Source organism: Erithacus rubecula, assembly GCF_903797595.1.
Source record: "Erithacus rubecula genome assembly, chromosome: 2".
Taxonomy (NCBI): Eukaryota; Metazoa; Chordata; class Aves; order Passeriformes; family Muscicapidae; genus Erithacus; species Erithacus rubecula.
Window position 1 is genome coordinate 67,436,775 of NC_136685.1, and position 24,531 is coordinate 67,461,305.

The 24,531-nt window shown below is 37.6% G+C and overlaps 1 protein-coding gene across 1 annotated transcript in view; it reads left to right on the forward strand.

Moving 5' to 3' along the window:
- Positions 1-2,060: 2,060 nt before the first annotated feature.
- TARBP1 (tRNA guanosine 2 -O-methyltransferase TARBP1) overlaps positions 2,061-24,531 on the forward strand; it is a 30,618-nt gene continuing 8,147 nt past the window's right edge. Inside the window, 21 exon segments of the mRNA XM_079298468.1 lie at positions 2,061-2,569; positions 2,572-2,889; positions 2,977-3,074; positions 3,860-3,929; positions 4,796-4,944; positions 5,659-5,711; positions 6,645-6,742; positions 7,805-7,940; positions 8,992-9,088; positions 9,977-10,066; positions 10,698-10,836; positions 12,493-12,589; positions 12,874-13,049; positions 16,085-16,182; positions 16,813-16,974; positions 18,589-18,782; positions 19,457-19,712; positions 19,799-19,987; positions 22,762-22,961; positions 23,107-23,178; positions 24,215-24,335. Coding sequence (XP_079154594.1) covers positions 2,068-2,569; positions 2,572-2,889; positions 2,977-3,074; positions 3,860-3,929; positions 4,796-4,944; positions 5,659-5,711; positions 6,645-6,742; positions 7,805-7,940; positions 8,992-9,088; positions 9,977-10,066; positions 10,698-10,836; positions 12,493-12,589; positions 12,874-13,049; positions 16,085-16,182; positions 16,813-16,974; positions 18,589-18,782; positions 19,457-19,712; positions 19,799-19,987; positions 22,762-22,961; positions 23,107-23,178; positions 24,215-24,335 — 3,315 coding nt within the window. The 5' untranslated portion in view covers positions 2,061-2,067.

Below are 24,531 nucleotides of genomic sequence, written 5' to 3' on the forward strand. Positions count from 1 at the left end.
GCAGCAAACCTAGGCTGAAAGGGCTTTGGGATCCTGACTGCGGCTGGCAGGCTGGGGGCCTGAGAGCAGGGCTGCCTGAGGAAGAAGGCAGGAAGTGGTTGGGATAATCTTGGAAAGTGGAGAAAACACTACAGGACATGGTCTTGGGTGATGCAGGGGTATGTGTTGGAATTGAGTTGTAAAGCACAAATTTAGGGTTCTAGCACAAAGACACTTAACAACTGTGGTATGAGGGTGTGAATGGTGTGGTTGTTGACACCTGAAAATTACAAAATGCTTGCTCATTTTCTCTCTTTTAACTCCATATCCACTTTTCTGGCTTATTTTTGTTTGCTTCTTTTGTTTTGTTGTCATAATGTTCCACTCAGAAGCTCCCCAAGCCTGACCTCCCTTCTTGTCTTATAAGACAATCTACAGTGGCACAGTTCAAATTTAAATGTTGTTGTTTAAATTGATGTAATAAGATTTTAGATTTGGCACTACACTGTGATAAAACTAAAGGCAGAGCAGAATTCAGACAATAATGAAGAAACAGCACAACACATAGTATATTTGATTCTGTTTTGATTACTGGTTGTTGTGCAGACCTTAAGTCTTCATTTAGTTACAGATGCCAGGAAGGGCAGAGTAAAACTATATAAGAAGGAATCCCCTGCTTGGCACTGCTACAAACCTGAAAAAAGAAACTCCCACAATTCATCAGACTGCATGCTCTAAGTGGAAATGAAAAAATTACTAAAGAGAAAATAGATAAACAAAATATATCATAGCATATAAGAGATGTCAACTGTAACGATACTGTTTACTAAAGTACATTGTAGTAATTTCTCAACTGAAACATGTTTATGTTTATGTGAAACAAAGTACTAAGTTTTACTTTACATTTGAGTAAAATGTATCATTAGAACGGTTTTCTTGAGCTTTTACTAGATTCAGTCATTTATGTGTGACAGGACACACCCAGAGTGATACGGCACATGGGAAACTGTTAGCTAGAGGGTTTAAAATAATTAATTTCCACCTTCTTTTTCCAGAATATATTGCATATATAGCCACAGTACAGGCTCACTTCTAATAAGAAAATTCAGTGACTTTGCAACCAGTAGGCTCTCAAAGATAAAACTATTTCTAAAAACATTTGGAGAAAATGGATAGCCAGGAAAAAGAGAGACTAGTCATGGGATTTGGAGAGGAGTGATTAAGTGGAATCTAATTTGGAAAACTTGCAGTAAGCCTTTCTCATTCACTAGACTCTAAGAAACTACAACTTGGCCAAGATAATGCCCACACCAATTAGAAACCATGCCGTGCTGTGCCAGGAATTTGCTATCCATTGCTTTCACAGGCACAGAAGGCTCCAGGTTTGCCTTTTCCTATGACCACATCTTCTAGGCAAGTAGTTCACCACCACTTTTGATGTGCAGGTTTTTTTTCATGGGAATTGTAATCTCTCACGAGGAATTTACACTTACTGGAAATCACTTGATTTTCATTTAGGCTTTGGCTGGACCAGTACATGGAACTGCACAGGAATTATTCTCTGGCCTGGGCCCTTCTAAGAAGCCAACAGCATGGAGCCAGCATCCAGGAATGCCCCTGACCAGAGGCACACACAAGGCATTCAGGCAAACCCTTGATACGCTGTGATGAGAACAGTGACTGGTTTCAGCAACTCCTTTGGCATAAATGGTTAGAACAAATGTGGCAGGTGGAGAAACTGGGCATTTTGTGTATTACTGCTGCCCCGTCTTGAGTTGTAACATGCATGAAGAGTAGAGAGAGTTTTTACGGCGCACGACCTCACCCCCTCCAGCGAGAGGCTCGCACCTGGGCTATCTCCCGTGCTGGCCAGGCTGTGCTTAGCAGCCCCCACGGCTGGGAGCACTGAGCAGCGGGCTATGACCGAGAGACGGTGAGCATTTTAAGGTACACACACACACACACACACACACGCGGCCAAGCCCGTCAATCACACCGCGCTCTCGCCTCCCGCCGCCCCTCGCGGGCCCCGCCCGCCCCCGCCTGCGCAGCCGCCGCTCGCTCCGCTCCGCCGCGCCGCCCCCCGCCATGGAGGTGGTGCTGGCGGACGCGCTGCTGTCCCGCTGCGGGGATCGCGCCGCGCTGCTGCGGGCGCTCAGCGCGCCGCTCTGCGCCGAGCGGGCGGAGGCGCTGCGCCTGCTGCTGCAGCGCCTGGCGGCGGGCGGGCCGGCGGCGGCGGGCGAGGCGGAGGCGCTGCGGCGGGCGGCCTGGGAGGTGGCGCTGGAGCGGTGCCGGCCGCTGCTGCGGGGCGGCGAGGGCGGCGGGGAGCGGCTGCGAGCGGCGCGGGCGGCGCGGGGCGCGCTGCGGCACTGCGTGCAGCTCTGCGGGGCGCCGCTGGCGGCGCGCCTGGCCCGCGACGCGCTGGCCGAGCTGGCGGCGGGCGGCGGCGCGCAGGAGGCGGCGGTGGAGGCGCTGGTGGCGGCGGCGCCGCGGCTGGAGGAGCCGGAGCTGCTGTCGCGGTGCGCGGCGGCGGCGCTGGCGCTGGTGCGGGAGGAGGGCGAGGGCGAGGCGGCGGCGGCGCTGGTGGCCGGCGGCTGCTGCCGGCGCTGGGCGCGAACGGCGCGGCGCTGCCGCGCGTCTGGGAGGGGCTGCTGGGCGCGGGCGGGGCGCCGCGGGCCGGGCGGGCGCTGCTGGCCATGAGCGCGCTGGCGGACGCGCTGCTGCCGCGGGGCCCCGCGGGCGCGGGGCTGGACGCGCGGCTGTGCCCGCGCTTCTGGCGGCTGGTGCAGGAGGGCCTGACCGAGCGGGACGGGCTGTGCCGCAAGCGGGCCCGCTACCTGCTGAAGAGAGCGCTGGACCTGAGCGGCAGCCAGCGCGCCGAGCTGCGCTGCGCCCCGGACGGCGGGCACGGTACGGGCGGACACGGGACGGGACGGGCGGGCACGGTGCGGCGAGCGGGACCGAGGGAAACGCGGGAACTTGTCTTCTATTCCTTAGAATGCAGTCTGTTTTGGTGGTCTGCTGAGAAGAATGAGCAACTCCTGCAGTTTTGGGAAACTTACATTTTGATAATGGAAACTTTGGAAGGAAACCAGGTAGGAGCGCTGTAAAGTCTGTGCCCATCCTAGATGGACGTGCTGCCTCACTTGTGGTCTATGTGAATGATTTGTAGTGCAGAGTATTTCCAGTGTTGGTGGCTGAGTGTATCTAAGTCAGCATTAACTGTAATACTTTTGTTCCAAGTCTTGAGTACTTGAAACACAGCATGTGTCATTCATTGGAAGGAAATTTAGAGCTCCTCTCTCTCATGGGAATATGTTTGGTTAATGAAACGACAGAAACCTGGAGTGCAGGTGATTGCAAGACCAGGGTAACCAGCTTAGTGAAAAATCCGGTTATTGCACTTAATAACCTCTCTTGAACAGAGGGGACTGTGTCTGTATGGTAAAGTACCTGTGGCCTTGGATTAAAATTGTTTTATGAGTCTTTAGTGCCATACTTGTAAGCAAGATTCATATTGACTTGAGGCTTCCATAATTGTGTGGTATTGGTGTGCCCACCTCCCTGTACTTATTTTATGTTATTTGTACATGATTGTCCTGTAACTGAGATACTATTAATTTAAATGCTTAATTTTAAATGTGTTTGCTGTTTTAATTTTGAGGAGTGGAATGGTTGTTATTAAGTATTCTTAAAATGCAGTAGTATTGAAGTATCAGGTGTTTAACTGAGTGTTGCATACCTCAGGCTTTCCAGGTTTATTTCAAGGTACTTTTATTGTCAATTACTGTATTAATGATATTATAGTAAATTCTAGTCCGAATAACTGACAGCTCCTGGGTTTGAGGTATAAACAATTTATACCTGATTTTCATTTCAGATCCACGTCATAAAGCCAGTGTTACCAAAACTGAACAGTTTATATGAGCTTGCCATATCAGGGGATAAAGGTAAGGTGGAACTTTTTCTACTTAACCTCTTTAATATTGATTAGTTAAGTTACACTTCTCTGTTTACTTCTTCTGTTTTGGTCGCAGCTTTTGGTGATGTTTTGTTTCTCAAATTAGGTGTTTTCTGGGTGTCTGTTCCAGTTTTTGTGGGTTTGCTCTATGCATAGGTTGTTTGACAAACATGCATAGGCAGCAACTACTCTACTCTGAGAAGAAATCCTAGCAGATATATTTATTGCTTACTATATTGTCTTGGAATAATATTTTTCTGTCAGAAATCCAAATAAAGGGTCATTTCCCACTGTATTTTGCTTGATTTAAGATAATATGAAAATAATGGTTATTTCCCACTGTATTTTGCTTAAGATAATGTGAAAGTAAAGCCAGAGATTTTGGGGGTTGTAGAAGACAATTCACCTGCGCAACTTTGTAAAAGAGGAAAAAAAAAACAACTTAATTTGTTAGAAGTGGGGAGAGGATAAATAAAACAAGTGCTGAGACAGCTTGTCTAGGGTACATGAGCACATGTAATTAGGTAGTGCAAAATGCTAGAGATTTGTAAAGTAGAAAGACTATTAAAGTGAAACTTTTGCAGGTAAATACATTAGTATAGAGTTGCAGGAAGAAGGATGTGGCGCTTTTTAATTTTAATTTGTAACTAATAAAGTAGAGAGTAACTTTGAAAAACTGTGATAATTTTAAAATTAGATTTAGAAGGGTGTTTTTATGAAATGAATAGCTAGAGTCACCCTTTTGAAATGTCCTGTGAATAGACTATAACATTGTCCGGAATGTCAGTATGGTATGTGTTAGTATGTCACTGTCATTTCAGTGTCAGTTCAGAGGAATTTCTTTTTTGTAAACAGGTTGTTGGCTGTTTCACCCATCATGGCATGTGTGCATTTATAGACGAATGTTTGAGAGTGAAAATAAAACACTGACAAAGGAAGGAGTTCTTCATTTTCTGGAGCTTTATGAAACAAAGTATCTTCCAAATTCACTTGATTTCTCAGAGGTAAGGTGTTACTGTTACTTGCCACAACAAACTAATGTTCTAATTTGTAATAGATTTTAACATGAATTGCTTCAGTAGTTGGGATTGGACAAATTCTGTCCGTGTAGTTTAACCAGTGTGTTACTGGATCCATAAAACATAAAAACCCCTCACTTTAAAGTATTCTCTATATGGGAAGACATATTAAAGCTAAAAGTTTTTTTTTATTACTTTGTTTATTACATGTGTATTGACTGTCCAACCAGCCTACACTTTAGTAAGGAATGATGTACATTATATTATTTAAACTTCATAGGAGCATTCATTCCACCCTGAGGTTAACAGTCCTGATTTATACAGTTTAAGTCAGCCTCTTGATGAGTAACTTGAAGTAAAGTCAACCTTAATACACACCCTAAATCTTTTTAGCTATGTTGACTCTCTCATTCTTCTATTTCACATTTAAATCTATTTTCTCTATCTGCTTCCATAAAGGATTTCTTATTTGCCTGCATCTTTCACAATACTCTGTGAAATATATCTAGTGGAAAAATCTCTTTTCTTGTTTACTCTCCTGGTCCTCCTTCTCTTTGGTTTCTTCCTCTTTTTGCTTCTACTATTTACCCCTAACAAGAGTGTTACCTACTTTCTGACTAATTTCTGGTGAAATAAGTCTAGTTAGCCTTAGTGCTTTGGAAATGTACATTTCACCCTTGTTCTTGTTTCTTTTTTCAGTTTGTTATTGGACCACTAATGGATGCCCTCTCAGAAAGTTCACTCTACAGCAGGTAGCCCACTGATTTAATTGATCAGTTATTTATATAATTTCTTGTTTGCTGCAATTGTGTTCTTATAGTACTGGCTTAAGTATGTTGGTAAAATCATAGCTAAAGGAAAACACATTAATAACAAATGGTGCTCCTAAGCTTACTGAAAGGGAGAGTTTTCCAGGAAAGATGGGTGACTGTTAACAAATGAAGTATGCATCTAATGACAGGATTTGATTATTGCAATTTTCAATGTGCCTTGGTTCAATTGATGGTTGTGGTCTTGATCTGGTGGGGGAAGCCCATGGAACAAAGATTTCAGTGGATTAATATTAATGTTCATTTTTGGGGGGCTAAAATTGGCTGTCACTGGTGACAATTTGAATTAGGTGATTATGAATAAAGTGTAGTCAAAACAGGTTGTTTCATCTAAACATGGCAGGACAAATGTGATCTCTGCAGGCTCTTGGAGCAGTTAAACATTTCTCTTCTCAGTCTGCAGTATCTTTCCATGGACATACACACATGGGAATTCAGAAGGTGGAGACAATGCCTAGTGTTTCAGTATGTTACAGCTGTGTTGAATCAATACTATATGATCTTCATCTTCTCATTTAGCTTCTGTATTTCTGGTGAAACATGTTGCCATATGTAGAGGAGGATGCATGTTTGAGTACACCAAGAATATATCAAATTGTTACAGTTAATATCAAGCTGAGAGAAATCTGTAGAATCTCTTGACTGATGCTAATCCTTAATAGCCAGTATCCTGAGACTTCTCATGAGACATGGATTGTCTCTTTTGGTCTCTGGAGTGTCATTGGTTGACACTTTGTTTTTGTGTAGGGACAATTCTAAACATTCAGAATCTGTTTGATTTTAGATTAAATCTGTTACATCTAATCCTAAAGCTGTTAACATGCCAGTTGTATATCATGTTTTAAAACCTAACAGGACACCAGGTCAATCAGTAGGATCCTGTCCTCCTTTGGGATTGAGGTTACAGAAGTTTTTGGCTACTTATTTCACTCTTCTTCCAGAAGAAGAAAAAGGTATGTTTCAGTTTCACCTTTATCTTTTCTTTGAATAAGGAAACCAAATAAAAACTATGGTGCTGTTTTCAGTAAGTCATGTGTTTACTTGAGAGAAAAAAGGAGTAGTTGTCCTGACAGTGGAGTTTCCAGGGAAAAGGTCTTCAGAGACTTTAAGGTATCCTCTAGTACTAAGCTGCACAATTGTTCTAGAGGCAAAGTGAAGGAGATTTACTTTTTATTAAGTAAAAAAGCCCAAATAAGCTCCTAAAATCTGAAATGAACAGTACTTGAAGATTCTTTTTTCTTTATATGCCAGACTATTTTATTCATGACTTGTGTAGTGGCACATCCAAAAGAGCCCAGTCCAAGGGCAGGAACAGAATAAGGATTCTGTTATTGTGAGGTTGAGTGGAAGATTCCTGAGACTTCTGAACTTTGGTGCTAGTGTAGACTGAAATGAAAGCAACCAGAAGTTAATACCTGGTCTGACTGGATCAAATAAGGATAGAATCATCTCTTCAGCACCCCGTGTGTACAGGTATATTCTGGTAGGGAACATATTATATATTTGTAATGTCACAGATGCCCTGTTTCTCTGCCCTGTCCCAAGGCATGTATTTATCACTAGACAGGGGGTGTGTGATTAGGAATCCTGAGATGGGTAGCCTGCTTCTACAAACTGTAGATGTGGTGGCTTGTTGAGAATTGCTCTGCCCATTCCAGCATCCATTGAACTGGTTGAATCACTATGGTCAGCCATATCACACACTCAATAGCAACTATAAAAAGGCATTGTTTAGTACTCAAAACAATCGAGTTAAAATTCGATTTCTGAACACAGTGATTAGTGCAGATGACCAAAGTCAAAATTAGGTTTATTTCTGTTTGTCTCTGAATCATATCACCTTACTGACAGACTTCTTTGGAATGTAATTTATTTCATTTAAATAATTAGGAAATTATTCTGTTGTCTTTCATTGCTGAAATTATAATAGCACTCTTCTGCTGGAGTTCATGTTATTTAAAAGCATTGGAAAACACAAAATCACTCAGGGTTGTTTTGTTTCCTTTTATTTTAAGGTAGCTTCCTGTTAAAATTTATTCAGAAGATGACAAGTAGGCATTGGTGTGCTGTTCCTATTTTGTTTCTTTCTATGGCTTTGGCATCTATCCCTGCATGTAAAGTACTTGGTGCTGAAGGACTTCATGCTTTAAGGTAAAATACATACTGCATTGTGTTCTTACAGCCTTCTTCAAAATAAATGTGCTGACAGTCTGGAGAGACAGAATTTGATTCATGTTTATTACTTCTGAAGGGGTTGTTGGGCATGGGAATATAAAGTTCTGTCTTCTTTATGTCTAATTTACAGAGGAAAGCAGTTCAAGAACCAGTGTATTTATATCTCTGAATGAAGTTTAAAAAAATTGAGTTTTTGCATTTTAGATCTTCATAGTTGCTACTTTTTAGAATAAATTTTCCCTGGTCTTCCACAAGTTCCTGGTTGATATATATTGCACTTCTTCCTTTTCTTCTAGTTACATTGCAACTTGGTTTATAGCAGTTGAGGCTATATCAGGGGACAGCCCACAATGCTGGAAATAGAAAGATTTCTAAATAAAAGTCTAGGTACGATTTCTTGGTCTCACTATGGACCTTAATCACACTGATATTTCCTAAGTGGCTGCTTTCACTTCCTAGAGCCACTAAAATCAGTTGTCATTCCAGTTTAATCAAATTTGGGAATTCAAATAAAATCTTGGTGGTGGTTGAAGGAATATTGGATAGAAGCAGTTTGCAAAAAGAAAAAAAAATGTTGGACATGCCTTTGCTAATAGAAGATCACTGAAAATTTCTTCCAGTTTTGTACTTGAGTGTGATTTTGATGGCAAACATTTATATATTTATTGCAGATAGAAATCCTAATATTAAATTACCAATCTGAACTGATGTGATCATGGGGATGGTTCCTTTAATTTTTGTTTGGTTATTTCTTCTCCCCCTTTTTATTTTGTCAGGTTTATGCTTATCCAAGTTTTATTGTCAGTTTTTGAAAGTACATGTAACAGTAATCTTGGTTCTGGATTGTTTGTGTTCTGATCAGGCAGTGTTTGCATCATAATAGAACTTAATAGAATAACTTAATAGAATATTAAGTCTGTTCCATGCAATCTAATGTATTTAAAATGGCTAATAATTAGAAAATGTATGAAAATGTTTACATTTTTAACAGTGTGATTTATACAATGTGTGTTTTTCCTCTTTGCAGGGATGTCCTGCAGTGTACTATGATAACACATCAGATTTTGCTGCGTGGAGCTGCTCAGTGCTATCTTCTTCAAACAACCCTGCATTTGACAGATGTGGTCAGTTTTGGATTTTGTGTTTGGTTTTATTTTTTGTTTTTTCTTTTCCTCTGATGTAATAGAAATACTGTGACACTTTTATAGGATCAACAGTATTCAAGAAATTGCTAAATACAATATTTATACTGATTTGGCTGGATTTGCAATTTTTTTTAGTGACTATTTAAATTGTACTATGCAAGTATGGTATGCTTCTGTTACCTTTGGTTTTCCATAAGAAATATATTTTTTCATTAGCTTTTATTAGTTGATGTTTTATTGTAGGGTTTTCATGTAGTAGTTACTGTAATAGAATATTATTCCATATCTACTATATCAGCTCAGGTTTTAATAGATGGAAACTAAATAGTAGTTCATGTAGTTCCTAATAATAAAAGTATTAGTGATACCAGAATGTGAAATCTACCATTCTTGTAGAAATAGCAGGACTGTAGTTATTCAGAAATCAAGTTATTCATGTTTTGTTTGTTTTATAGATAGTTTTCTGAAAAAGTAGTATTTCATGTTGTGTGTTATGGCTGTAAACTTGTCTGAATTTCTCTTTAGAAATGCAGAAATAGTACTTATGAGTGATTCTATCATTTATTTACATTAATTTAAAAGATGACTTTTTTAAAAGGTCACTTTAAATTTTAAAGTGACTAGTACTATTCTTACAGTCATTCATTTATTTTCAGTGAGACTTTAACACATGGGAAAATTAAGTTTTGTTCCTTGGTTACTGATAAGTTGGTCCCAAAGTGGCAGAAATGAGTCTCAATCACGAAGAGGAAAAAGTAAATTTCTTTTACTGAAACTTGCCAGATAAAGGAAAACTTCTTGAGTTGTCATATGGGTATTATTTGTTGTATGTTATGTTGGCAGCTATTGTATCTTGATTAATTTCAGGAGAAAGTGTCCTTCCCTGAAGTTTCAAGCTTTCTTCTGTCCCTTAGACCAGAGGAGTCCCTAAGGAGAGATACTTTATTATGGACAGAGGTGAGACCTGAAGCTGGTTTTATGTTCATCAAACCCATCACTGACAGGATAATCTCAAAGAGAAAAGTCTGCATACCATGTAGAGTGAGATTGCAATCATAACTTTTCACAGGATACATATTTTATGTTTTTGCAAGATGTAAAATGCTGTACATAAAAGTTCAAAGATGAAATAATTTTTATATGGTATATTCTAGAGTCAACTGATCATGTGGCCATAACTTTTGGTTACTTGTGCAGCCATATAATAATAAAGTGATTTTTTTGCATAGTATCTTGTCCTGTATCCTGTACATTTCATCTTGCTCCATTCATTTTTAGCATAGAAGTAAAAAAAAAAAAAAAAAGTTGGAAGAAACCATTCTGAGATAAGGGAATTTTTTACCAGTCTTGCTTAATTTTAAGAGTTGTTGTTTTTCTTATATTGGTACCACTGATTTTTGGGGGTGCTCTGAGCTACCCTCTGGAAGAACATCTTTCCATGTGTAGTAGTTCTCTGGTGAGCATCTCTTGCAGTGTGTGGGTTTGCTGATGTGAGAGTTTGTGTTTACCAGTGTGCTGCTGTTAAATCAGTGATGTCACTGCACAGCTGCAGATGTGGTCAGGGAGTAACATACTGTTCTTCATTCAGCTTTGCAGCTGGCTGCAAGTGAATGACAGGTGCTTCAGGAAGACTGTAACCTCTGATTTTGAACATCAGGAGACATCATCATTATGTCAATATGTGCACAGTCTTGTGGGAGAGTACCTTAAGACAGCTGCACCTGAAAGTAAGTTAAATGTGTATTAATTGAAACCACTATGTTAAAGGTAATTATTTTAAAAAAAACCCTACAACAATCCCTTGTATTTTAGTAAAATGGGGTTTTTTTATATATTGCACCTGTTCCAGTTCTACCCAGCCTTTGTATTCACAACTCTAAAGTTTGAATCTAATTTTTTAACTTCAGCTTTCCTCTGTAAATTAGAGTCCTGCAGTATGAATTGAACCTTAAGTCTTGATATTCCATTTTAATGCTGCCCTGATCCTTGTCCATTAGATTTCTTCTGTCACTCTTTTGATGGCAATGCTGGAATGCAGGGGGCAGAGGAAAGCACAAGGGGATATGAACCCACACAATGTCACCTTTCTCAGTAGAGCTTTGTAAAATGACCAAGTATTTTTATAGAGGATGAGGCATCTTTTCAGCTCATTGCATGTTCCTTCCTGAGTTGTTATATTTTTCTCATCTTGGACAGCTTGCAGGAACTGAGCTGCTACATGCTATAACCAAGGAAGGTACTTTCTAGGCTGTATAAAAATGCAAATAAATTACAAAGGGCCTTCCTTGTTCACTGCCACATTTTGGGTTATTTACAATGTCAGGTTTGTGTCTTCTTTCAGACACATTGAAAGGGATGGCAAATCAATTCCTTAAAATAGCTCAATTTTTGTGTGGCGTTCACAGTCATAGTGAATTTTATGTAGTTTTGTATTGTCAAAAGTCAAAGCTGAGCACTTTTTAAGTTTTATATGTATGTGAGATGAAAGAGCTAAGTCAGAATTTGCTGATCATAAATAGCTTTAGAAACTTCCTGTAGACCAGGAAAGTTCACTTGGTTGTCTTACTGTTAGAGATGTAGCAAGCAGATTCTCTCTGATGATGTTCCAGGGTAAATTTGCTAAAAATTTTGGCAGATCTTCTCTCCTTCCTGACGTATTTGTTTAGTCCTTGGTTTATATTATCTGCAAATCCATGGCAAGCATCTTCATTTCACTTGTAAAAAGTCATGCTTGTAATTCTGGTTTTATATGAAACTTAACTAATAAACAGCTCTTTAGAGGGAAAAAAAAAACCCCCATGTCCAGCTTCTTGAATTGGACCTCCAAAGTGTTTTGTTTTCTAAATTCCAAAAGCCAGAAATATACCAGTTAAAAAACCTTCTGAAACCAACATATGTATTGATATTTAAGAAAGAATTTTTAAAGTATGGTGATGTAGTTCTGCTTCAAAGATGGATTAAAAGAGAAACTTCACTTAGTATTTTTATAATCTCCTTTTTATGGAACAGTTTTAGCTCTTCATGTAACTTCTGTGGTCAAAATCACAGCTGATGTTTCTGATGAAGCATGGTGGAATTATGTTCCTCATTAAATTTATTTGAATGTGCTAAGGTATTTTTAAAGGCAATGGAAATGTCTGTTGTGAACTGCTACATAATATATGATACTATGTAACACATTGTCTAATATTTATTTGAGCATGAAGGCCAATAGTGAGAGAGTTTAACTTATATCTAGATCAAGAATGCCAAAAATTAGCAGTAATACTTATGTTAGCATCAATTGTTTTTGTATTAAAAGAAGTTGCAAACCCAGAAGTTTTAGAAATTAATGCAAAGGTATTTTTTAGTTACTGTGAAAACCTTAAAATATCTTTAATCAGGAGAAAATTGCTTTATGCCTGACTGGTTTGAAGCTAAGCTTGTCTCCACAATGATTCTGTTGGCTGCTGACGTGGAGCAGATGAAGAATAAATACAGGTAAGTATGAAATACCTTATTTTACATTTCTGTCTTCTTCAATCCCCTCACTCCTGAAGGATCCAGTAGAAGCTTGATGAAGTGGGAAGCTTTTCTCTGTAGACTTTGGATCAGCCTGATCATTCCTTAGGCCTTGTCCAACTGTTGCTGCAGGCATACTGGGTAACATTCTAAAGATACTTAAGTGTCTTGGAAACGTGACCTATTTATTTCCATAAGTAACTTCAGCACTTAAGGCAGATACTCAGAAGAAGACTTTCTTTTTAATTTTTGTTTTTGTGTAGTGGAAAAAGCAACATAGAGTGGATTGAACTAGAGGCTTTCTTGAACCCTCTTCTGGATGTCTTGATGAAACTTGGCAGTAATGCTTACATACCAACACTGAGAACAGATAAAAGCCTTCAGCTTCTCTTGAAGTTATTGCAGACCCGTTGGTTAAAATGTTCCAATGCACAAGATGGTTAGTGACATCTTCAGTTACTGTGTCTTCTGTTCCTTACAGTCTTAACTGCAGCTGAGCTTCTTACCTGTTGTATGGCTATAGTGTCAAACTAATACTGGCCTAGAAGGGTAAATGTAAAAGTTGACAATCTGGCATGTCTATTTTAAAACTTGAGCTGTGGGTCCAATCTTACAGGTGTGCTGAGGACTGGGAATTGAGAATGTGGAAGCCTTCTGAGAAAGCAATTATCTTATCCATTAGGATTAGATTATCAGTTAAAAAAAAAGTGTGACTGTACTGCAAATATTTATAGGTCAGTTCTTTGCAAATGAATGGATTCCATAAATCATTTAGACTCCTCAGAAAGGAGTTACTACAAAAACCCAGCCTAACTTGCTTAGTTGCCACAGGTTCAGCCTGAGTCTTCCCTGAGTGCATGAAGTGATCCTGCTGGACATCCTGTTTTCTGAGTGGACTGGTGGGTTAAGAGGTGCTCACTGAAACACAAGCTTGGTGATCTGTCTGTCTGGGAGTGCTGGCCCCCCACAGATGGAGCTCTTTAACTTGTAGACCTTTCAGGAGAGTTTGAACAAAAACAATTGAGTCCTTACTGCTCCTTTTGAGAGAACTTGATCAGCTTGTAACCAGAATAGACCTAAATGTTTTTCCTGGGAGCAAATGAAAAATTGCAATATTTTAATTGAATTGGGATGCTGAAAGGTAATAGGAGGGTTCTCGATGTTTAGTTTCTGCTCCCTTAGATTATTTTGGGGTTTTTTTTCAGGGTGTTTGTAATATGGAATAGAATAGTAGTTTTGGAGTGGAGAGGCTCCATATCTAGGCTCTTACTTGTAACAAAAATAATTTCAGGTTATATGTCCAGGTTTCATGTACATGTCTTAGTGCAGCCCCAAAATAAATGCCCACCCTCATTTTAACAAGTGCTGTATGCATCCAACCCCTCTGCCCCCTGAAATTTTAGCTGTTTGTGTGAAACACTGAGCACTGATTATGCAGGCTGTTAAAGTTCATATTGGGGCACAGTCTCTGGCTATTGAAGTGGGTTCCTTGAAATGAGCTAAACTGGAAGAAGTTTCCACTAACCTCCCACTGTGCATTCAACCTACAGCACAAGGATAGAAAAAGCCTGTAACAGAACCCTACAAAACACATGCAAGCACATACTGGTTTTTAAGTTTTGATTATTTATAATTTCCTTGTGTACCTTATTTCTTTGTGCTTGCTAATGTGCCTGCAATGGACTGCTCCTGCTTTGGGAATTTTGACACCTGACATGGCACACTGAGCTCTGCTAACAGAGTTCCAAAGGTATGGCAAGGCTGAGCACTGCAGTGTCCCCATCCCTTTGAAGGTCCCTAGAGGTGCTCCAGTACAGCCCATGGTCAGCCTTTTGAGAGGCTTTCTGAATTGCATTGCAGTTTTATGTTAAAATTCTTTTCTGCAGTAAAATTTTGTGCTTCTTCCTTCTGCACAGGAGAACCAAGTAATAAATATTTTTTTTTCTGCAGCTGTGAATCGACAGAGGTGAGGGGTGGGAAGATTAATGCTGTGTAATACTGAAGTTATGTTTTTGTGTTGATTAAATGGGAGGTGCAAAGTTCTGTTTGTCAAATGGAAAACAATAAAATGGTAGGGAGTAATTAAGTATTTTAACCTTGTAAAACAAAAATAATAACAAGTGAGAAGTGTTTTATTTAAGAATATTTTAATGGGGATAGACATGCCTGAAATGCATGCTGAAATCATCAGCATTCTTCTGCAGTTCTTCCTGTCTAAACTGTTGTTAGATTTCATTATTTTAAACAGTAAGCTTTTTGGTAATTATTTTCTTTTGCTAGTGTTACAGAGCCATGGTAATGAATTGGATTTTATGTCCAACATGCTTATCTGAAGATTTTTATGAATGTAAATTGCAGAAGATGTCTTAGTGATTTGAGATTTATGATGAAACATGATGATAATCTGACATAATTAAGCTGTTGGTTCTAAGCAGTTTAACCATTAGAAATGTAGTCCAATGAGCCATTTTAGTAGGGAATATTGAAAGTGAGCACAGTATGGATTTGGAACTTCTGGAAATATTTCCCTTTATATTTTGATTTTTTTGAAGGTCTTCCATTTCATAATAGTTTTGCTAAATGAAGTGTTACTCAGGGTTAGCTCCAGAAAAAAACAGCAGCTGATGCCTCTGGGTAATTCTCCTAAATACTGAAACTAATGACTGGAATTTTTAAAACAAGGTGGCCATGCAGAGTATTTTACTCCATTTTCATCCTGAGGTGTTATTTCCTGGCTTTCAGCTATCCTTTACCCTTGAAACAAGGACTGAAATGTGTTTGTGGTTAAATATGTTTTACCAGAGTGACCTACCTTCCTTGTATATAAACTTGTGTCTTTGTTTGTGAAATGCTATGTACATGTGGAATACTTGGTAGCCTAGCCTTTTCTTGTAGACAGTACCACATTTTGTGTCATAATTTTGTATTTTCATTTACAATGTTAAGTCTGGAAGCTACTGGGCTAAAATCTTGTAAGATTATGCTATTTTCAAAGATGAATTATTCCTAAACATCACAAAACCAGACCAACAACCAGCAAACCCCCAAAACCAGTTTTTAAGTCTATAAATTAGGAATAGAAATGTATATTTTTCTCACATAAAGTTAATTGCTGGATATGAAAGCTTTTGGTTTTTATTAAAGACTAAGTTCATTAATAAGTTGTTTGTGCAGAGGGTTAGGAGTATGACAAAAGTGTGTATTAAAAGCTGGAAAATTGAACTGTGGTCTTCTGGTCTTGTGTGGGTTTTTGGTTCACTAAGACATTGTGAATATTAGGAAATATTACAATCTGGATGGATTCTTTCAGCCTTATGGCTTACACTGAAAGAGTACAGAGCTGTTTTAAGTTATTTTTAGGTATTTGAGTACTATTACTATATAACTTTGTAATATAATTATATCTGCATGATAAAATAAAATTCTTAAGGGAGTTATATTTCTGTATATATACTTTTATTTCCCTCCCCACAGATGAAGTACTGCTCTTTATCTGGAAATCTCTCGTGACACCTGTGGAGAGTATTCTTGAATTTGTTCTCCGACGACTGACTGCCAACGAGTTAAGCACTGTAAGTGATGATTGAGAGACACACTTTGGTGTGGCTTTTGCTTGTTAATTTGATTTACCAGTTCCTAAAGTTCATACAAAATCTTTGAACACCTAGAAAGTCAATTTGCGTAGAAAAACTTCTGTTAACTTTTTTGAATGGGCACAGTAAGAAGGAAACAAGAGTATCTTCACAAGTAGTGTTTAGTGTCTGTCACCTGCATTTCTTGTTTCTTCTTAAATCTAAAGAAATCATATAGTGCATGATACCTACAGTATAGCTGTGGACAGAAGTTGTTAGGTGTTTGGAGACTTCTAGTACTCAGCCTGGTTATCATCTTATTTGACTGTCTTACACTGTTTGCTCATTGCTGTGCCCAGTGTTTAAGTTTCTATCCCAAAGAAACCTGAGACTTTTTAAGCAGAGCAAAAGTTAGAGTTGTATCAGGAGAATGGCATCTGAAAGTCAGTTTTTAAGATTTAGAGGTTAAAAGCCTCCCCCAAACAAACCCCAAAATTAAAAGTTGTCCAGTTGCAATGACTGCTGTAGTTCTCCTTCTGCTGTCATTGCTGCCAGTAGTTTTCTTTCTGATTTTCAGTGCAGTTTTCCTCCTCTTGCTGATTGGAATTATGGGTGTTTCCTCACTTCTAGGTTGCTGACCTGGATCGTTGTGATCTGTACTTGGCTTTAATTCCAGAGATAGTGAATTTGTGCTTGAAAGTCAACTGGAAGAAAATGCCATCTATCAAGAATTTCCTTTCGTCCCTGATAAATGCGTCTATTCGTAATCTTCAGGAGAGAAATTCTGAAAAGGTAATTTAACATTATTTACAACAATAAATATTCATATAAAACCAGCAAATAAGTAGTTTAAAATATAAACTAAAGTATATGCTAATATAATATTTTGATTAGCATTAATAAATATGTAGACATAAACATGTTAATATATATTATTTTATTTATATTTTGGTATTTATAATACATAATATGATTATATATAATGTGGAATTAAATAATAGTTTGTGTGAATATGTATGTGCATATATATTCCCTAACACATATCTTTATTTGGAAGTGTGATATGAATGTGTATGTAATGTTTGTAGCTAAGATTTTTAGTGCTTTGGTGTTTTATATTTCTTTATTTAGAAGTCTGTATAGCTAAAGTAAAATTCTTACTGTAATCATGAACTATGTACTCAAAGATTTTTTTCCTCAAATATGAAACTAATCTTACTGATCAAGTAAGATTAACTATTAAGTGAAAATGTCTTTTGTGTTTATTGACTTCAAACCTGGAACATACAGAGGAAAAGAAACCCATAACCCAGCATTACTTTGGCGTTTTCACATAGTTATGTTGATTATGCCATAGTTCTATGTGTTAGACTACTAGATCTGACACAGATAAATTTTAAAAAGGTAAAAAAAAATTAATAACTTACATGGAAAAAAGGAGATTTAAATTAAGATTTATTGGGCAGTATAAACTTTAGTCTTAGTATTTTGTATTACTGTTTTGTTGAAGAACAGTTAATAACACCTTAAAAGATTGTAAGTATTTGATTAGCTAAGTTTGTGTTTTAAGGGAACAAAGAACAATACTTAATTTTATTTTTTTCCTTTGTTTGTGTGAATTATGTGGTTTATCCAGTAGGTTCAAAGTAAACATTTTCTGGTTCAAACTTAGTGTTCACTGGGTGCCTTTACCAACTTATTTTGAGTTCAGGGGAATTGTATTTTCATGGTGGTTTCTTCAGCTGCACCTACAGTTCCTCTTCAGTTTCAGAAGAAAGAAGAAAATGCTGAGTAATTACAGATGAGAAAAGTAATTTCTGTGCTCTAGACAGAAATCTGCCCTGGAGATACTTAAATAAAATCAAAGTTTTCTTACTATATAGGCATTATATGTTTATTGGCTGTTTTCTTATTAATGAGACTTTTAATTTAATGTCTTTTTGAATATGTGTTTATCACAAAAAATAACCATGGCATGATTGTGATCTTTTGGGTGCTTAGAGCAGCTGCTGTGTAATATTCCAAATTTCAGCTGTGGTGTTGGTTGGGTTTCTGGTTAACTGGACCCACATCTTTTTTTTCTAATTGCTCTCCAGCTATGTGTATCAGCTGTCACCTGGCAAGACAGGAGTGTTCCATCACAGCCACACTGCCTGCACTTAATGCCTGAGTGACTGTAATTTGGAAGATTTATGCTTCTGTCAGTGCTTGTGACTTGTGAGTGATAGCAGTGACCCAGCCCAAGCCAAGCTGCACTGGGCTCAGAGGAAGAAAATATAGAAGGAGAAAGATGCAGAGTTGCTACCTTATGATGTCTGTGGTGGTGCAAAGAGGAGGATTATTAAAAGTATTAGTATGTTAGTTGTATCATGTGTGTTTGTTCATGTATGGTTTGGTTTTACTTAGGAGCCCAAGGTTAAGGAGCAAATTACGAAAGTAGCTGGCATGGCTTCACTTGCAGCTGTATGTGAGATAATGGGTGGGAAGCTGGAAGTGCACCTGGAACCTCTGCCTTCTGTGGATGCTCTGAAGAAATTCATTTCCTTTTCTCAATTCAATGAAGTATTAAAGAAACCATCTTATATTGAAGAAAAAAACAGGTACATCTGCTAAATCTTCAGTAATTCTTTAGAATGAATTTGATTAATGTGAAGCAGTGGTTAAGATGTTGGCTTTTCCTGTTCCTTGACAACTTCTTGCCAAGATTAAAAGGAAGAATTCTGTACACAAACTGCTCACTCAGTTTCTCTTTTGTCCTAACATCCATGTTGTAGAACATTAAAGCAGCCATAATTGATCAGAGGATTTTTTGTCCTTTGGTTCTGTGAAGCAAGAGCTAGCTATGAACACTGCTTACACTTAGGCCAGATTAAATATATTTACCATGCAGAAAGCCATGACATGTACACCAGTAAGTTTAAATGTAAATTATTACTGTTGGGAACGGAGATGTGGAGGAAGCCAAAGAGCCAAACCCCAAATACTTGGGTAACAAAAAAACACAGCCAGAACTTGGTAATGTTCCTGAATACTCTCCCAGGTGTTTGACTAATGAGACTGACTAAGCCCAAAATTGATTTTTCTCTTTTAAATACCACTTCATTTTTAGATTTATTTTCCATGTACTTGTCCACTCACGCCTTGGACTGTATAAATCTTAGCACCTTGATGTAGTACAGTGGGTTTGTTCTGTTAAGCACTTCCTGGTGGAGTAGGAATGTGCAGGATAAACTTAACACAATATTTATTTAAGAAAAGTATATTTTTTTCACAGCTTATGTGAAGAAACAGCATCTCAAGGATGGGGGAAGGTCGTTGCACGCTATGTTCGTGACCAGTGGATTTGCCTTCATTTTGTTTTAAATTCATTTCCAACTTTGGCTCAAGGGTGTGAAGAAACTTCAGTAAAGTCACTGTCTACAGTTGAAAGGTCAAAAGAAGTTCTGCAGTCTGCATTAGAAGCTCTGTCTATTCTGCCTTCAGACCAAGTCTCACCTGTATTTGACTGCATGAAAGTCCTTGTTCCCAAGGTAAAAGATAAACCTGCACAATATTAGTAGATTTTTGTGTGGTTTTTTTTGTTAAATGTAACACTTTTTTATTTCTTTATTTGCAGCTCCTTGACTCATCAGAGACTCTCTGCATAGAAGCTTTTGATTTGGCTTGGAAAATTACATCCTCTTTGAGCAACACACAGCTAATATTTTGGGCCAATCTAAAGGCTTTTGTTCAGTTCATCTTTGATACTGAGGTTCTAGCTGTTGCTGCAAGTGCAAAAGGTCAAGCATTTACCAAAATAAAAGAGGTAAAGTTAAAACAGTTCAAAAATTGTAGATGTTATTGAATAAAGCATTTTTACTACTGCTTTAAAGGCTTCATTTCCTCTGATGGTCCAGGTGTAGAAAACAAAAATCACACAGTCACCTTAGAGTTCAGTTTAATACTGCATGGTAGACCTTTTTCCAGATAAGAAAAATGCAATCTTTATTCTTCTTTTGTAAGATTTGTGCAGCTGCCAGAGCTCCAGGAGTTCTTGCATATGTCATAGTGTTCTTTTTTTGTCCAAAAACTGTGTTCAGTATTGGGGTGTTGGTTCCTATTGGCTTTGTACATTGCAAAGTTGTTAGCTATTTCTTTCTACATAATCTTTCCTGGGGATTTTTTTCTTTTTTTTCCCCTCTAAGCATTAATTAAATATTTATGCAGAACAGTCCACAGTGAGTACAAGACTTTAACTAGGGCAGTAATACATTGTGAATTATTTACCAGTATATTTGTCTGCTTGGATTTACTGCCACATGTGCTGCTTTGCCCTTAGCACAAAAATCACACTAGGAGGGGTTGCAGTTTTGCTTTGAAGTAAGTAGTCTTGTCCTGGTGTCACTCATAACTGTAAGTAATAGCAAATGTCTCAAATTTATTTTCTGCCCAGACACATGAAAGTTATTTTTAATAAAATGGACACTAAGAAGCTATTTAAAACAGCTGTGATATATCCATATTAGCCTTAATTGCCTTGAAATGTAGTCTCGTTTATTTTATTTTTATTTTTTAAAAAACATGCTTCAAATGATTGTTACTGTTCTCTATTTTAAACACTCTGCATTTGTAGTCTCCCTGTGGACCCAAGCCAAAGTAAGATATGTATGTAAAGATGGTAAATTATCTCTTCTGTTGTGGAAGTTGGTTGGCTTTTAATGAATATCTGTAACAGCTAATTGTATGCTCAGTGTTGTAATAACTAATGAGCTATAGTTAATATTTTATTTGTCTTGATCTTAAAACTTGTTTAAATTCTTAGAATTACTGCCTTAACTTCAGCATCAGTATTTCAAGCATTATGTGAGGTGTATTTTGCCAATGTTGAGAGTGTTGAGTCCGTGTGACAGCTATCCCATTGTCTGCAGTGGGACATTCCATGACAGCAGGAGCTAATGAAGGTCTCCTATACTCAACAAAGGGCATCTGGTCGAGCCACCTTCTGCCCCTTCATAAGAAAATGAAGATAAAATCCAAGCAAGTGCCTACTTATGTATATTCTTATTCCAGTCCTTGGCAGTCCCTGGTGCCATTGACCTGCAGTGCAATGGCTGTGTAGTTCTAGCTAAAGAGAAGAAAATATGGATCTTCCTGATGTTGATTTGTCACAGAAGCACAATTTTAATTTTGTCTACCACAGTGCACTCTGTCTTTTTAATAGTTGGAAGGGGTGGAACAAAGGGGTATTTTGAGTCAAAAAAGGGAATATCACTATGGTAATATCTAGGAGTGCTTCCACAGAAGGTACTCAGAGCGTTGTGTTCTTTAGCTTGATTTCTTCTGCTGCGCTCTTTTCTTTGGGATTATTCATATGTTAATTCTGCTAGAACTTAAATATCTTAAATTTCTTTGCTTGCTGAACTTTTTATGTATTAGTGAAACAGTTGAAAAGAATTTCAGGTTTGAGAAATGCATAGTAAATGCTGGGAAGCTTTCCTACAGGTGAAGTAATAGCTCAGTTTTGGAATTACTAGGAAAGCTACAATGCCTGTCTTTGCACTAAAGAATAGGTTTGAATTCTTGGTAAAAACCCCACATGCTTTTAGTGTAGAAGAACTTTCTTTCCAGCAAGTGTTTCTTCAGACTGCATTGCAGTATTTCACTTTTAAGTTCTTCATGAGCATCTTGGTGCTTTAATGCTTAAGCAATTCAGAACAACTTTCTCTATAAAACCAGCATTACTGTCAAAGAATTGTCACATTATCAAAACTAAAATTTCAATGCAGGGAAAAGAAGCAGCTTTGTCTATTAGGAGCTGTTACACCTTCTGAAAAACCATTTTCATGGACAGCTCTGACTCATGTCTGAAAAGGGATTCTTAGAAAACCTTACCTGTTCATTCTGCATCTCCCTGCCCTCTCTCAAATGCTTGCAATTTCTTGGAAAAAAATTTACTTTGTGAGATTTACTCTTGCACTTAATCTAAGGAAGGGAAAGAAATATTTTGCGGCCATTTTTCTTGTTTTGTTTTATTTTCTTCTTTTTGGAGAAAGTTTAGATGGCAGTTTCAAAGAAAGTAAATACACCCTCCTTAAAAACAATAAAAAATGTACAAAGACACTTTTGCACTTTATCTTAAATATGGACTTTGACATGAGTGTAATCCTCCTTAAAGAACAGAGCTAGTGATACGGCTACTTACATAATAAATTTTGCTTAATGTTTGATTTTTTTTTATTTGTTTTTTCTAAATTGGTAAGGATTGATTAAAACACTAGGTTTGGGCTTAGGAAGTAAGCCCTGGCTCATTTATTCCACTTCTCAGGAGATTTTTTTTAAAGCATCTGGTGTTATATCTGTTTAAGCAAAGATCAGTTCTGGGGTTTTTTTTTTGTTAGCATAAGGCTATACTGGGCCAATTGTTGCCCATATTCACCTGCTCTTATTATCAGGGAATTATAAATAGACAACATTAACCTGAGCAGAGATAGGATGCAAAAGATCATGAGACCTATTAAAATAGGTATCACTGCAATTGTATTCTAATAGACGTGGCATTTCTGAAAATTAGATTGTTAATTTTTTATTTCTTATTTTCAGATAATTTTCAAGCTCATAGATCTGTCTACTACAAAGACTGGAGTCTTCAATGTAGTCCTTAGTCATTGTTGTCAGTCTTGGATATTTCCCACTGTTGATGAGAGAAGTGCCTTGAGAAATGTTTTCTTAAATGCTGGAAGTTACAGTGAACTTATCACTGAAGCTTGTGTCTTTGGAACTGTATTTAGGAGAGATCAAAGGTATAAAAAACAACTTTGTGATTTCTATTTTACAATTTTATGTGTTTTTTTTTTTTCTTTTAGATTTTGAGATAACTATTGAAAAACTGAAAACAGGTTTTGTGTGTTATTCTGCTAATGTTGTTGCTTTGTCTTCTTTCTTAAGACACATTCAGGATGTGCATGCCTTCATAGAAAATCTTGGAGAAAAATGTGCAGCAAATGTTGTTACAGAAAGGTAATGCTTTTGAGGATACATCCCACAGTATTTGGTGTGAACTGTGCCTTTGTCTTGGTTGATGCTCTGAGAGGAAAGATGCTGATTTTGAAGTCAGCTGCTTGTCATCCAGTCATACAATGTCATTAATTGGAAGGGACACACAAGGAATATATTCACAACCTTTAAAAATACTGGTAAAGGGGTTGCACATTACACTGTATTCATAATTCAAATCCAAACTGTAGAAAAATAGAATTTCAGGGAAATATATTCCACTTGTTAATCTGACTGTGACTGAAATAACTACTTCCTCATTGTCTCACCTCAACAAAGTCATACTTTTTAGGATGCTGAGCTAAGATATACCTTGTCATTTTAAGTAAGACAGTTAAACTCAGGTTTTAATGCAGCCACATTTTGAGCTTGGCTTTTTAACATTGGTTGCAAGGCCTTTTTGTGTGTGTACTGCCCAAAGGCTCTGCCTCCAGCCTTTGATACAGGGTTGTTAGCTACTGGATTGTTGAATTTTTGTATAGTTTCACTCCCATTTTTACTCAGTGGAAGAAAGTCAGAGAAAAAAAGTTATGTCACCATGTTTTCAGAAGTGTTATTAGTTTATATATATAAAAAAAAAAGCAAACAACAAAAAAACCCTGAGCTTTAAAAAAATTCTTCTGCAAAAGTTCACTACTCCTGTATTTTCTCCCAAGAGCTTTTTGGTAATCATATCTTTTCTTGTCATGGTCTGCAGGTGTCACAACCTATAATGTCATTAATTTTACTCTTGACATTAATTATTCTAGATGTCTGTAGTTAACTGATAGGAATAAAATGTTGTTTGGGACTAGATATTTGACCAAACTATAAGAATAAATTAGTTGTTTAAAGATTATAATTTACAAAATTTCAAAAACTTTCTGATACAGCTTTTTCTATAGAAAAAAAATTTAAACACCTAGATGTTAGACTCAGGGTCTAACATTTTATAATTCAGGAATTATCTTTATGTCTAAACAAGTAGAGTTTGATTTTTACTTTTATTAATATTTTGCAGTACAAATCGAGATGATCACTACATTCGCATTTGTGCTGTTAAATTTCTGTGCTTGTTGGATGGATCAAATATCTCACATAAGATGTTTATGGAAGACGTTTTCATCAAACTACTTGATAAGGTAAAATTAATTTCTTTTGGTATATAAATGTAGTGTGAGTACAGTTAGTAAAATGCAAGATATTTACAGCTGACAGGATGCATTTATGGTTGTGTAGCTGAGCAATGTGCTTTTCTTCATTATGAGGTAAAAGTTAATTCTATCAAAATAGTAAAAACTGCCTTTTGGGTTTATTTCTCTTTTAAGTGGATATTTT